Source organism: Adiantum capillus-veneris, chromosome 12 (assembly GCF_014529385.1).
Source record: "Adiantum capillus-veneris isolate H3 chromosome 12, ASM1452938v2, whole genome shotgun sequence".
NCBI classification, from domain to species: domain Eukaryota; kingdom Viridiplantae; phylum Streptophyta; class Polypodiopsida; order Polypodiales; family Pteridaceae; genus Adiantum; species Adiantum capillus-veneris.
This window is the reverse complement of record NC_140942.1, coordinates 148,992,258-149,008,180: the sequence shown is the minus strand read 5'-3', so window position 1 is coordinate 149,008,180 and position 15,923 is coordinate 148,992,258. Positions and strand designations below refer to the sequence as shown.

At 46.2% G+C, this 15,923-nt stretch overlaps 1 protein-coding gene across 5 annotated transcripts in view; it reads right to left on the bottom strand.

The window, feature by feature from the left end:
• LOC147446669 (uncharacterized) overlaps nucleotides 1-15,923 on the bottom strand; it is a 137,519-nt gene that overhangs the window by 23,704 nt on the left and 97,892 nt on the right. For all 5 annotated transcript variants that reach the window (XM_086525863.1, XM_086525864.1, XM_086525866.1 and 2 more), the window contains 2 exons: nucleotides 12,866-12,948; nucleotides 10,472-10,666 (listed from right to left, as the gene is read on the bottom strand). In XM_086525863.1, coding sequence (XP_086381989.1) covers nucleotides 10,472-10,666; nucleotides 12,866-12,948 — 278 coding nt within the window. The remainder of the gene's footprint in view (nucleotides 1-10,471; nucleotides 10,667-12,865; nucleotides 12,949-15,923) is intronic.

The following is a 15,923-nucleotide window of genomic DNA, read 5'->3' as shown; positions in this document are numbered from 1 at the left end:
TGTGTTAGCTTTACCCTTAGGTTAATTTGCAGAGTTCTTTTCAGAGAAACTAGAGGAAGATTGGTTAGAAGAGTTACCATTCTTACCGTTCTGAGGGTTCTGAGAAGTCTGAGTGGTACTTTGAGAGGTCTTGTTTTCCTTAGGCTTTCCCTTATTGTGCTTTATCTCCTGTGCGAAAGCAATCGCTACCGCCTTGTTGAGATCTACAAGGTCGAGGACTTCGACATCAAACCTGATATAGTCGTCCAACCCGAAAATGAAAGCCTCCTTGCGCTCATCATCCGACTTGCGTAATTGAGTGCCGACCTGCAAAACACGATTAGAGAAAAACATAACTGGCATACCATTTTTCTTGAGACTGCGCCAATCGTCTTTCAACCGTGCTAGGTATTGTGGTGGCATAAACCACGCCTTGAGCTTGTCTTGGAAGTCGGCCCAATTGAACGAAAGGGGCGCGTCTTCGTCGGCTGCCTTTAGGTGCGCGGCCAATTGTGCCTCTTGCCATGCGTGGTACCAATTAATGGCATCACCGGCAAGGTACATGGCTGCCGTCAAAACCTTGCTATTTCCTGTCTTCTTAGTTGTCGCAAAATAAGCATTAAATTGATGCAACCAAGAATGAATAACACTAGCATCCATCTTACAATCATACTTACTGAACATGATCTTCTTTGTGACAGGGTTGTTGGAGTTCGAGTCTCTGCTACTTCATGAACCATCAACATCTTTGACCCGCTCGGGTTTCGAGGTAAGTACTTGTAGGACCCACTCTTGCATACGTTGGTCTCTCTGCGTCTCACGCTCTAACTCTAAGGCCGCTCGTATGTCTTCGGCCGCTACTCGTTGGGCTCCGCGTGCTTGCTCACGCTCAAGCTCAATAGCTACCCTTCTTTCTTCGGCCACCAAGCGCGCTTGCTCACGCTCACGCTCCAAGGCTGACCTTTGCTCTTCGGCCGCCCAGCACGCTTGCTCGCACTCAAGCTCCAAATCGACCTTTCTTTCTGCTTTTCTTTCTTCGCGCTCGCGATCCAATTCTGCTTTTCTTTCTTCGCGCTCGCGCTCCAAGGCAGCCCGTTGCGCTTCTTGTTGTAACATCATGTCCATCATCGTCTAGACCAAAGCCTCCATAGGATTTGGTGCAATCCTTGGCGTAGATGGGGAAGGGGGAGGGTCGGAAAAACCTCCTGGTGGGGAAAATTCTTCTTCGCCACTTCCATGCTCATCATCTCCATGAGAAGTATCCATTCCGCTTCGGGTGATGACAATACACTAAAGTCTTGGGTTCTTAGGTTCATGAGGAACTTAGGATCTTGTGGTTCTTGGGTTCTTGAGGGTCTTGAGGTTCTTCTTTAGCTTGCAATCTGTGTTAGAGAAGGATCTTCTCTTACCTGAGCTCTTCTCTTTTTCCACGGGCGCACCCCTTGGCGGCCTTGCACTCGCACCAAGGTTGCTTTTTCCCACCTCACGTCGAATGGCCGGCTGCCAAGTGCACCGTCCACTCTCAATCATTGAAAAGAGAAACAAGGGGAGGCTGGACAAGCCCTTCTAGCACGACTAGGAATCGACACGTCCAAGTAGACTTGGGTTATGTACGGCCACAATAAGCCAAAAAAAATTATGTGGTTCTTTCCTAAAGTGATACTGATCATTGTCAAAGCTTTGATACCAATGTAAGGTGCACCGGAAGTGAATGTTGAACTTTGCTCAAGATGAGTGCTCTGAACTGTGCTCAAGGGTTCCTTTTACTTACAGAAGGGAGAGCCTTCCGTTTCTTTAGTGAGAGAGTGCGATGATCACAAACAAAGGGGGAAAACACTGTGAATGAAGGTGCTCAGACTGAGAGATAGAGAGAGAAGAATACAACGCCAGAATGTTGTCAAACCCTCCTCCGAAGGCCCCACTCTCTATGGCGAGAGCGGTCTACTATTGATTGCACAAATCTCTACGATGCAATGGACTTGCCGACGATGTCGACGACGATGAGGACGGCGACGAGACGAGCTGAAATCTGAAAACGCTAAGGGCTGAAATCTGCAAATCTTGTATCTGTTGAATTCTGACTCTATGTTAGTGACGACGGGGATGAGACGACGCGACGACGATGCGCTGAAAACGCAGATTCTGAAATCTTCGAATAGTGGGCTGAATCTGCAAACGCTTGTTGATCCGACCGTGCAGCGAGGATCCGCTGCAGAAAGGTGAGATCTATGAGGTTTGGGGCTGCTTTGCGGTGTCTATATGCTGAAAACTGAAAACGCTGAAGCTAATGATGGTTCTGTCGCCAGAGATCTACAAAACGCTAGGCTGACTTGCTGATCCAAAAACGCTAGGCTAATCTACTGTCTTGCTGCACAAACGCTAGGGAATCTCTTGTGATGTGTTATCATTGGGCTGATCTGCAATTGCAAAACACTAGGGCTGATCTGCAAATGCTGAAAACGCTGGCTTCATTGAAGTTTGGTGGCTGAAAACGCTAGGTTGCCTACCGGAGAGTCTTGCTAAGAAGGTGCTCTGTTGGACACGTAGTCCCTGCTGCCTCTTCTGCCAGAAACTACTAGCGCTAGGTTTTCTTATATATCTGCCTAGCCAATTTTCCCTACCCACTTTCCCAACAAAGTCACTAATTAATAATAAGTGGAAAATGGCTAAAATAGGGAAATTAGGTATGTGCACTGTAAAAATGCTCCCGATGGGTTCTGATGGTAATCTGATGATCATGCTGTGTGCAACCAGAGGATATGCATCTACTCTAAGTGTCTGGACATGCACAGTCTACGAACAGACTCACAAAAGTGTCAGAACACTTCCTAAGCTAGGCTGACTGAACCCTTGTCCACGTACACATAGGGTTAGATGTGCACATGACAACCTGTTGGCCCCAAAGACTGGCGCCCATTTCGGTATTTCTTGAACCATGAAACCGGCCCATAGGGCGGTAGACTTTGGCTTTCACCCGATACTTTACTTTAGACTTTAGGACACAAAGAAACTTTGCAAATAAAAACTTGTTGCTAGAATTAACACTTCAAACACACACAGCTTGGAAGCTAGAGCGCTACCAAGCAGACGCCGACAACCAGTTGGCCCAAACGACTAGCGTCGCTTTCGGTATTTCTTTATTTTTATCAAAACGGGGATAAAACTTGCATTTTCCTACGAGCTGTCCCGCATAAACAAGGCTGGAAAGACTTGTCTGGCGGCAACATAACCATACTAGGAAGCTACACAGATAAAATCCCCATGCAATGGATGACTTTCCTGGCGCATACGGGCACTTTCTCAAACCTGGCGAGAATTTGCAGCACGCTGAATTCTCTATTTTCTACCCCGAAAAAGCACCAAACTCGCATGTACAGCTATCCCCTCGCTTCCCCACACCTCCTGGGGGTATTAGGGATCGATTAGGGCCAAAACCCTAAACCTGCAAATTTACACGGCGGGCTGTAATTTCCTGTTTTGGGCTCCGTTTCGCGTGCCGGTCGCATCCGTAGCAAGCCCTCAAGCTTGCGCACCTGTAGGGCTACTTGCCCTTTGAATCGGACAAGATTTCTCGCGTGAAATCTCTCCGAATTCACCTGTACCTGCGGGGGATTAGCAACTACCTAATCCAGTACCTGTGCAAGAGGCTCTTGCCTCAGCAATCGCCCATGAACCCACACAACTGTACACACAGATGAAAAGCCCTCGAGCGGAGCATCACGTTTCTATATTCAAAGGGGGGGAGAGATGCACGAGAGCGGAATCATTGCGCTACATAAGACAAGGGAGAAGGCAAGTTTTCCATTGAAGCTGTGAAACCTGCACCCACTACTCACCCACACTCTGTAGTCACTTATTGAGCAAAATTCAGCCTCCTCTCTCAAAATGGGCGCCCCCTCTTCATGTTGGACTTGGCAAATAGCTCACAGACCCCAATGGGTCCAGTTTGCCTCTTTTCAGTTAATTTCCTAGTATCCACCAACTTATAAGTGTAGCGAAGGGCCTAAATAACTTTGAACTGAGCCTAGACACCCTTTTACTAATCAGATTCCAGTGCCGATTGGCCCGACCATCTCATGGCAACCTACCATTCCCGACTGCAGGTGAAACTCTCCGCCGTCGGGAATGGCAGTTTCACAATGACCATACAATGTCCGGCCATTTGCAACTTCAAAAAGAGGGTCCCCAAAAATTAAATAAAAATCATCGGAAAGAAACCAACAACTTAGGTCAGCAGTTGCCACGTCCTCGTGACAGTAATTAGCAATTGCCACGTCCTCGTGACAGCAGCAGACCTCATTTTTCTTGGGGTCCCATGGTAGAGAGTCCATGCAAGTGGCCTCGAGCAGTTGTAACAAACTTGGACACCCCAAGTCTAGATTCTACCGCGACACAGTAAAGGTTCACTCTAAAGCAGTTCACAAAAGACGACACGGCCAGGCATAGTTCCGTGCCAAGAGGTATTCACCCCAAGGACTGGCCCCCCTTTTGGTATTTCTTTTTATATTAATCCGTGTGCAATGTACAAGAGTCCACGGAAATTCACACTTGGACTCGCGTCCAGAAGCTTTGAGTAATGAGGCCCAAAAGACTTATTTATTGTTACAAGGGATGCCCAAAAGTAGAGCTCCAAAAGCTTCTAACTCAAAAGCATTATGCCCAAAAGCTGGCCAGTGTAATTTTTGGAAATCCGTACATACTGCCACGTCAGCAGCCCAACGCATTTTACAAAAAATCTGCCAGGTCAGCCTGTCGGCACATTTCACGGGCTTGCCAACAGTGTATATGTGTCATGGGTCCTGCCACGTCACCAGTGTGTGACATACCCCCCTCTTGAAAGAATTGTAATCGCCCTCGATTATGTCTGCAAAACAGACAAAGGCCATAAACTGTCTCAATAGACACTGACTAATAGTACCGACGCACTAGACACAACACATCTAGCACTTGTACAAATCGGCAGTCACATCACAACACATCACAGGACATCACTTGACATCACATGACGAATTACATACAAATTTATTCCAAATCTCAGACCATGATCAATCGGCAACGTAATTAGTAATCGCATCTAGATCCATTCCGAACCTCATGGATGTCTGATTAACTAATCCCTTATTGCAATCATGTCCATAGAGATTTATGAGACCGAAATGCTGTAGTCATTTCGTCTTTCAGTTCTGCACTCAACCAAGTCAAGTACAAATCAATCATTTTCATTTTCATGAATTCCAGTTACAAAGTTATACAACAGAATACAATTCAGCTCTTGAGTATCCCTGAAACCCAAAGGGGACATCAGTGACTCTATTCAAAATTAGGGTAATCCGTTGACAAAGGAGCGAAGTGACTCCCCTCTTGTGCAAACTCGCTGCACTAGATTCACTCTCGCTGAAGTCGGGGTTCTATCGGAGTAGACTATGCTAAACCAAATGCTTCAAGGTAAAGTTCTAAAATCCGAGGAGTATCTGCTAGGTCCTCCTCCTCCATCCACTTCGCATCCAATGCAGGATAGTTCTTGAACTTAACCAAGAACCGCCTAATCACTTTACCATTTATCTTTTTGTCCTTGTGTGACAATATCTGTTCTGGAACGAGTATCTTCGTTTCCTCCACTTCGGGTTGCTCATCAAGCTCCCCGTCATCGGGCACATCGCCTTTGAAAGGCTTCAATAGACTCACATCAAAAGCATTGTGAATCTTCCAAGTATCGTGTAGCTTTAATCTAAAGGAGACATATTTATCTTTTTTTTTATCTGGAAAGGGCCATAGTACCTCATGCTAAGCTTTCGAAAAAGCCGCTCCTTTCCCTTTTTCTTTCTTAGGCGTGCCTTCTCAAAACGTAAGAGCACCCAATCGTCTTCCTTTAATTTCAAATCGTGACGATGTCGATCTGCTGCCTTCTTTTGTCGTTCCTGAGATTTCGCTAAAGCCTCCCAGACCTTGGCAAATGCAGTGTCCAAGTCACTCGTGTACCGATCGGCTTCAAAAAATTTATCTTTCGTTTTAAGGAAGGGTGGAACCTTCAGAGCACCTTCAATTACCTTAAATGGCGCCTTCCGCGTCGAAGAGTGGATCGTGTTATTATAGGCAAATTCCACCAAGGGCAAAAAAAATTCCCATTGAGTCGTTTGTTCAGAAATGTAAGACTTCAATAAATCCAGAACGACTGAATTTGCAATCTCAAATTGCCCATCTGTCTACAGGTGGAAAGATGATGAGAACCGCAACCGTGTGCCAATGTTCTCCCAAATAGCCCTCCAAAACAAACTCGTGAATCGGGGAGCTCTGTGGAGACTATTGTCTCAAGCATGCCATGTAGTCTGAAAATCTGTGCAATGAACAGTCTCGCTAAATGATCTGGCTTGACTGTTTTCTTCACTGGAATGAAGTGAGCTTGCTTGCTAAATCTGTCGATGACAGTCCAAATGCCATCATGCCCACTCTGTGTCTTCGGTAGATCAAAAATGAAATCCATAGCAATACTTTCCCAGGGGCGGTGGGAATGGATAAAGGCTGTAACAAACCCTATGTCTTGTGCATGTCAAATTTGACCTTCTGGCATACTAAACAACTACATACAAAGTCGTCCACATCTTTCTTGAGTCTCAGCCAAAAGAAGTAACGCTCCACACCTTTCAAGGTGGTGTCGATGTCGCGGTGACCCGTAAAAGGTGGACACTGGCACTTAGCCAAAACCTTTTCCCTCAGCGGCTGTGTAACGCACATCGTTTTCTTCATCAAGTAGCCATCCCGTATGGAATATCCCGCTACTACCTCCCCATTCTGTATTCGAGTGAATACATCCGAAAAATCCGGATCTGTGGCGTATAGAACCATGTCCTCGAAGCTTCTATGATGAATCGCGGAAATAGCCAAGACTAGCGGCTTCCGAGACAAAGCATCTGCCACCAAGTTCTTTTGTCCCTGAACATGGACAATTTGGAAATGAAACTGTGACAAGATGTTAGCCCACCGCATCTGCTTTTTCGAAAGCTGCTTCTGTGACAAGAAGTAGCGTAAACTATGGTGATTAGTGAAGATCGTGAAGTCGGTTCCAAGTAGGTAATATCGCCATTGAGTAAGAGCATGGATCACTGTCAAAAGCGCTTTCTCATAAATCTGTGTTGTCAATTCTGGCCTTGGAAACAATTGGCTTTCATAGGCAATCACATGGCCCTCTTGCATTAAGACCGCTCCCAGACTACGACCACAAGCATCACAATATACTTCAAATGACTTTTTCAAATCTGGCAAAGTCAAAACGGGTCTAGTAGTCACTTTCTCTTTCACTGTTTGAAAGGCAGTAACCTCTGTGGGTCCCCACGAGAAAGGGACTCCTTTTTGTGTCAGAATGTGCATAGGGGAAGCTACCTCTGCAAACTTTCAAATGAACCGCCGGTAGTAAGAACACAAGCCCAAGAAGCTTCTAACTTCATGAACATTCTTCAAATCGGGCCAATTACGTATAGTCTCGATCTTGGCCGGGTCCATCTGTACTCCTGCTGCTGAGACGACGTGTCCTAAGAAGTGTATCTCTGGCAAGAAAAATTCACTCTTTTTGGCATTGATAACTAACTTGTGATCTCGCAATGCCTAAAAGACCTGTAGCAGATGGTGTCTATGTTCTGTTGTATCCTTGGAGAAGACTAAAATGTCATCAAAGAAGGTGCCGACAGATGATCTATACTCTCTGAAAATCCTATCGATCATTCGGTTGAAGTCACTGGAGCATTGGTAAGGCGAAAAGGCATCACCAAAAATTCATACAAATCCAAGCTCGTCCGAAAGACTGTCTTGTAGACATCTCCCGACGCGATTCGGATCTGCTGATATCCACTTTTCAAATCAATCATGCTGAAACAAGAGGATCCTTGAAGTCAGTCAAGAATATCATCGATCCTTGGAATCAGAAATCTGTTCTTGATGGTGATTTTATTGAGAGCTCTGTAATCGATGCACGTTCTCCAAGATCCGTCTTTCTTTAAAACCAACAACACCGGAGAGCAATAGGGTGCAGTACTCAGCTGGATAAGACCCTTTTCAAGAAGGTCTTTCACTTGGTTCATAATCTCTTCATTCTGGGCTGGGCTAACTCGGTAAGGTGGCCGGTTCGGTGGTGTGCTTCCAGGTATCACATCAATGGTGTGATCCTCAGATCAATGGTGTGATGCTCAGGTCGAGCTGGGGGCAACTCGCCTGGCAGGCCCTCAGAGAAGCAATCGGCATGAGTGTGGGGAAAATCTTGGTGTTTTCTATCAAGTTCAGACATGTTCGTTTTGTGTTCATCATTTAACTCTTTCACGTAGATCGAGTAAACAAAGAGACTAGATTTTATTAATTTGGAAATGGCCGAAGCCGATACAATAGGGATGGACTCGCCCTTCATTTTTACATCAAGAACAATTTTTCGACCATTTTCATTCGTCAACGTTGCTTTCTTTGCCCAATAATTGACCACGGTGTTGTTCTTATGGTACCAAGGGACTCCTAGGAGGACGTCACAACCTTCCAAGGGCCTCGTGCCCCAAATACCCCTGACAATGCAACCGAAGTTTGCCAATGACAGGTGTAATGGCTATGTCCCGTCCAGGTGCCGCTAGAACTGTCTCTACTGGTGGTCCCATCCTGTCGGGTGTAATCTCAAGCCGCGGCGCCAATTCGGGTGAAAAGAAGTTGGCCTTGGCTCCCCCATCGAAGAAAATCAGGGCTACTTGATCTTTCACTTTGCCCCAAGCTCTGTACTTTCATCAATCAAGCTTGGGTCAGTACCCATGCAATCTGGTACCAGTCCTGCTTTCATCTTGCCTTTTCTGCCACGTTCCTCTGTTGCTCTCGAACTCTTTGGCATGTCTTCAGTTTGTTCTTGCTGTGCCTTTTTGGGGCACTTCGCGGAGATGTGCCCATGCTCCCCGCAACCAAAACACTTCCCTTCTTTGATGTAATTGGCCCTATCTCGAAGAGTGAGCCAAGGTCGTGTATCCTTATCCTTCTTTTCTTGGGAACTCTTTCTCTTTCTACTTTCATTGTTGGAGGTCTGTTGGGTTCTCTGAGTCAAGATCTCATCAATGGGGTTTCAGTTGTCACCTTAGTGGGTTCGAGTGTGTCGAAGTAAGTTCGAAACAACCGATAGTGCCAAGTGTTAACAGGTATATTCATTAACCAACATTTGCCAATCACTCATGTCGACAGTTTCCATGCCTGTTCAGTTCACCGTGCCCATACCTTAAAGAGTCTGCCCGATCCAGTTGTATGCAGCTTCATATCTGAGTAACAGGATACAATACCCATGCGCCATGTCTCGCATTCAATTTTCACCGTCTTTCTTTCTTTCAGTCATGAGAGAGGTGTACACCACATATGCACACATGTCTTGAGCAAATCCCATTGCATGTGTTAACTCCCACAGGTCAACAAGTAGGTTTAGCATGTCCACGTGGCACACGAAGCCAATGTACATGTGACTGGAAAAGGAGAAAAAGAAATGAGATGGCTATTAATGCTTGCAAAGGCCAGAATGACCTGTGAGACCAAAAGTTACAATGATCATTTGTGTGATACAATTATCTGGAGAAAAAAGCAGTAAAATATCTTGGATGACCTAAAACGAGGAAAGATGTAGCGTAACAATGGGAATCGAACTATAAAGGGGAGGACAATACAACGCATCAAGCTGAACAGGGGGGAGGGTTACAATACACGGAGGGAGGTCATCTCAAAGACCGTCGCATGGGTCTCTGAGTATGGTATCTATTTCTTCCATAGTGAAAAGCAAGTAGGCCTCCCCCAATATCTGAAAATGGTATCCTGGATCCTCCTCTACAAGCGGAGATGGTCTCACTCAAAGCCTAGGCTGTCACAAACATTGTATCTAATGAACACCCTGTGTGGGACCCTTTAATGTATGCTGCGAGTCTGCTGCCTAGGTGGTAAAACTCTATATTGTGTCTCTGTAAAGGACCTCAGTGCTGTGTTGAGATCTGTTCATGGATCCAACCATGTAAATAAAGGGTGACTGGAAGGTCTCATCTAAGCTACAGCTATGAGGATGGATATGCATCAGGACACAGGCATGTTCCAAGAAAAGTGCCTCCACAACAAAAGGGTACACTCTATTACAGGTATAAAGTGTGGCTATCAAAGCGTTTGGATATACAAATGCATTATTGACAAGACGCTCATATGATATGAGGTCCACTAGTGGCTATGCAGTCACTTTCGGTAGTTATTAAGAGCAAAGCTCTTTAGCCAATCTCTTGGAAGTGGATCGGCAGCTCATTTCATTTGCTTTGGAGTCTGGACTGATTGAGTAATACCAAGAATGGATATAAGAAACAAGTTTCAGGGTCATAGTGATGCCAATTTTCTTTTCTTTTTTCTAAACCTGTTAATTAAACAAAATCCACCTGGACTTCCTCTTTTCATGCTGTGCTCTTCAAAGCTCACAAATCAGAAAATGTTTGCTAGTAGTAGAAGTAAAAGCTAGTACCTTGATTTTATTGGTGATAAATGCTATGACAGGGCCTTTTGTAATTCTATGCTCTCCAATCGAAGGCTCTGGCTGCAGTTCAATAGTAGGCATAGACGTAAATCCAAACCAAATATGTTCAGTTGGAGGAGGTTTAATCCGTACACGTAGTGTTCCCTTCAAAGATACCAATCTCATTGATAATGTGAATGGAACCTGCAAAGAAATACAAGCCTTTATCAAACACAATTTTCAAAACCCTCACATACATGATTCATTGGAATACAACCAGCTACAGGTTTGTAGGAATGTACCAAACAAATTATTACTAATTTCAAAAGCAGTTTCAACAATTACCATTCCACATATCAGCGATAATTTTAAGAGTAGCCAATGTGTGTGTGTGTGTGTTGTTTGGGGGGGGGGGGGGGGGGGGGGGGGGGGGGGGGGGGGGGGGGGGGTTGGGGGGGGGGGGGGGGGGTGGGGGGGGGGGGCGCGGGGGCTAAGAGAGAGCACTAAACACGTCAATGTGTAATCTATAGCTCTCCAAAACATGCTGACCATTCAAGAACTAGACAGCGTAAGAATGCATGTCTTAGGAGAGGGAACCTACTCTAGAGATGGATGTCCAGTGCTCAGGGAGACATTTGTATGAAGAGAAGTGTGATAAATCACTGATTGAACAGGGCCACAGACCTTGGCAGACATTGACCCTAGCTCAGGTGCCAGATGCTGACTACGGTCAGGTGGTTCATTTGACACGTGCCCATAATTGGTTTAGGTAGCCGGGAGATCCTTCCATGTACATGTCATGATATCAAAGCCAGCTTGGGTACTCGGTGAACTTTGTGCAGACCTACTGAATTAGTCTTCGCATGGAAACTTTTAAGGTTTATGTGATTGTTCACGGAATCACATTTTTTTTCCTCACTGATTTCTGCACAGGAGAATTTCTGATCAATTGCTGGACGATTTTGGGCTGAGTATTGATAGATGTAAGCATTTAAGTTTCCACACTAGTCTCTTTGCCCCTGTCTGCTGCAAATTTGTCACTGTAGTTGATTCATGCCGTTTTGAACCTTTAATTGGGCAAACTTCCTGATTTTTACAAAAACAAAAAAAAAAAATTATATGACCTATACTTCCGCTGTAAACAATGTGCTCTTTAAGAGGACTCAGAGAAGAATCCTGAGTTGAAATTTCGGTATCATCATCTATCGAACAGAAAAAATGCGATCTGTCTATTTAATCTCTAAGTGCACGCAAAGACGAGAGAAACAACGAAAGCTTTAAAAACATCCTGTAGGGCCCAAACTCGGCCTATGGCACCAATCAAATACATCGCTGCCACTACATGTAACTGGGCTCCTTCACATACATTGTCGTTGACATGTGCTTCACTAAGGACCCTCACACCTTAGACGTATTTGGCTCTCCAAAGTCCATAATTGATTGCAGGTTTAACATTAACTTTACTCTCCAAATCCATAAAATTCACTCAACAGTTTGGTCATTTAGCCATCATGAACTCTTACTAGCAATCTTACGTTCTTAAAAATTTGTATTTAATGAACCAAACATGTCATGAGTGGAGATTATACCAAAGATAACTCTAAGCAAACCCTCCCATTCAAGAGGGCCCAAGGACATAGCATGGGACAAAGTGATGGGAGGCAGGAAAACACCCTGAACACGCACACATTGAACTCCAGCAGTTTTTACAAAAACTGAGCCTAGCACAAAACACATTAAGTGTTTCCAATCAAACCCGTCCCGAAACTAGATGCCCATGCTTAAAGCACCAAAATAATGCATTCTTAATATCAAAGCTGATCTACATTTATATAAGCAGACAACCATCAATGTAAGGCTTACGCTTCATCTTCACTTATTTGTGTCGTGCCAAGGACTTCATGAATTTTATAATTAAAAAATTGCCATGAAGCAAATCTGTTAAGCAAGTAAAGCCAACTTTCTGCTTTAAGAAACTCGTGGGAAAGAAAACGCACAGAAGTTCAAAATCTATGCTGCAATAAGCAATACATTTTCAGCTGTGAGAATGAAAATGTCACGTGATTCATTATAGAAATTAAGTGTCTATAAAACATCAGGCAAAATCAGGCATAAGTCTTGAGCATAGAGCACTACCTGTGCACCCAAGTATCTTGTAGAATGTCAGTTACATTCAAATGCTATTCTGAGCAAAATTAATAATATTAAAACAATATTGTGAATCATGCCAGTGACCATCACATAAAACCACTCAGCTGTCTTGGTAATGAAAACATGCAAAGCAAAATTGAAAACTTCCACCATCTAGCATTCAGCTTCTAACATTCAACACATAACCGAGAACATTTCACGTGTTATGTTTGTTCCAAAAAAACAGTGCTAAAACTCAGCGAAGAGGCTTACCAAGGAAACCTGATCGGCAACTCGTGCTAGCATAGTCTTCCAACGTCCTCTTGATGGTTGAGCCTTCTCACTCCCCGCCTCCCCTACAATCCAATGAAAAACTTCATCATGAGAAGGTCCTGCTGAAAATTTAACTTTCAAGAATGATTCATTTCTAGCTTGATGAGAGGGCTCCTATCTCTCTCTCTCTATCGGGGATACGGGGACGCTTTCATTGTCTATTCAGAGATGGTTTTGACTCGTTAGACAGAGTCATGAGATATCAGGATCAAAGATGTCTCGGATTATTCCTACTTGAGATTCAGAGACATAGAGACGCTCTACTGAATGGGCAAAGACAGAGACAGTCCCAGAGACGCATCTCAGATTTCTTCAGTCTGAGTACCACAGAGTCAGAGGGGACACCACCACCAGAGAGCTCGGTTCCCACCCATACACACATCAGCGGTACTCTCATTGATCGAGCTACAGAGTTAGGGAGATCGAGACGACCGCGACTGAGGAGGGGAGCCACGCAGCACCGGCGGAGATTGCGGCAGAGGATCCACAGGATTCTAGCACGACACCCAGAATGTCGATCGGGATAGCTTCATGCTACTGTTATATTGTATCATGGTGACACTTATCCCCACTTTGTACCTTTATGGTGATACCATTGCTCAGCCTACCAGCCACCCATAGGAGTCGTAGCACTCCTATCAGTTCTTTGTTTGTAGTTTCTTGTTTGTACTAGACTCATCATTGTAATCAGTTTGGTCTCATAGGTCATTTTGGCCTCTTGTAGACTTAATATATCATTCATTTCTCTCTCTCTCTCTCTCTCTCTCTCTCTCTCTCTCATCTCCCTTCTCTCCTCTCTCCCTCTCTCTCTCTCTCTCTCTCCTGCTGCCGTGCGCTGTGCTGCTGCCTGGCCGCGCGCGGCTGCTCACTCTGGCTCTGTGCTGCGTGCTGCTGCCTGGCTTGCGCACCCCCCCCCCCCCCCCCCCCCCCCCCCCCCCCCCCCCCCGCCTCTGCCCCCGCGCCCGGCCGACCCTGCACTGCAACCACGCGCGCCGCCTCTGCCCCTCGCCACCTGCGCTGCACCCACGCGCCCTCTCTGGCCTGCACACCGCGCGCCCGTCGCCATGCCCCCCCGCCGCCATGGGCCCTGCTCGCAGCGCTGCACCACGCTCCCGCGCCACGCTGCCCTAGCCCCCCCCACCCTCTACGCGTAGTATGTCTCCCCCCCCTTTCCTACGTGTAGTATGTCTTGCCCCCCCCCCCCCTTTTTCTTTCACACGTAGGACTTCTATCCTCTACGTGTAGGGAGTTTTTTTTTTTTTTTTGGCCTTCTTCCCTCTCTCCCCCCTTCCCCCCACTCTATCTACCATACTTATCCCCACCCCCCCCCCCCCCCCTTCTCTCTCCCTCGTAACTACCGTTTTCACCCCCGGGCCATACCGCCTCGCGCTCCACCACTAGCCGAGACCGCTGCTAGTGTGGGTGCACACGTGCATCTAACCCCCTTGCGGACGGCGATCAAGCATGGGGAAGACAAACGATAAAGCCGACCCCCTAGAGGATGCCATTCAAAAATGCAAAGAGGAAATGACGGAGACCATCACCAAGTTGAACCGCAATCTCTGGGGCACAATAAACATTCTCGAAGGACGTGTGCTGATCCAAGAGAGCAAGATAAGCACGTTGGAAGACCGAGTGACGACCCAAGAGGAAGAGATCGCGTCACTCAAGAAAGAACTCGCTGAAGCCCGATCAAGAAACACACTGGAAGAGGGCGAACTGCAACCCTCAGTAATTGAAGAAATCAACACGATCAAGGAACAAGTACGGGCCATCAAAGAGGGAGAAGAACAGCACAAAGAAATGACGACTTCTTGGGTGGATGTTCTTACCAAAACCCAACAGAAGGCGGACGAAGCCGAGAAATGGATCAAGGTGGCCAAGAAAGGAAAAGACAAGGAGATAACGCCCACGTCCACACCCAACAACATCATTAACCAGACGCTAGAGGAGGAGCAGAGGAGAAGGGTGCGCTCTTTACATGCGAGAATTTGCGGTCTTAAAGACAAAGGCAATGTGGACGAAGAAGTAAAAGAACTCACAGCCTTGATGGGGATTCATGAGCCGACACACACAAGGGCATGGAGAGTGGGCAACATAAAGAAAAATGGAGGCAGTGGAGAAACCTCAAAAGAAAGAGCACTCATCCTCCGTTTTCCCTCCATGGAAGCAAAGAAGTCATTCTTGAAGAAAAGACCAACTCTTAAAGAGACTGGCATCTTTCTCGGGGACGATCTCACCCTCTCGCAGATCGCTCATATGCAGGAAGTAATGTCGGAGATTAGAGCGGCAAGGGGAAAAGGCAAGATCGCTTTTTACCGAGACGGAAAAGTAGTAATATTGGAGCGATGCTCCACATGACGGTGCGAGACTTATGGGACCACACTCAACGTAGCTGCCTGGAACTGCAATGGATCTATGCGTCTTGATGTGGGTGCTTTTGAGGATAGCTTTACTGGAAGAGACATCATCTTCTACTCTGAGACACATTAAGCCCCGGGGCAATCCATGCCTCACATCAGTGGATATAGGTGGGAGACAGCCTACAGACAGGAGACACGCTCAGAGCACAGAGGGCGGGGCTCGGGAGGAGTGGCAGTGTTATTTAGAGAGGATCTGCAGCCACTGATACACATAGCCCGCAGGGACGAGCACGCCAGGTACACGTGGGTGAGGCTGAAAGCAGAGACAGGCAGATACCTCTATCTAGCTATTTGTTACTTTTCCCCGAGTACATCAGTTTATGCACCACCCAGGGGACAATCCCCTTTCTCTATTTTGGATGATGACATATGGGAGTTCTCTAGGGACGGTGACATTGTCATCCTCGGGGACTTCAATGCTAGGACTGCCCATCACCAAGCAATGTTTTATGATACTTCAGAGGAGATGCTAAGAGAGATAGATGTGGCAGATACGGGCCTCTCCAGACTATCACACGATATGGAATATACTGAGTATGGGCGACACCTGATAGACATGGGCACTGCACATGGAT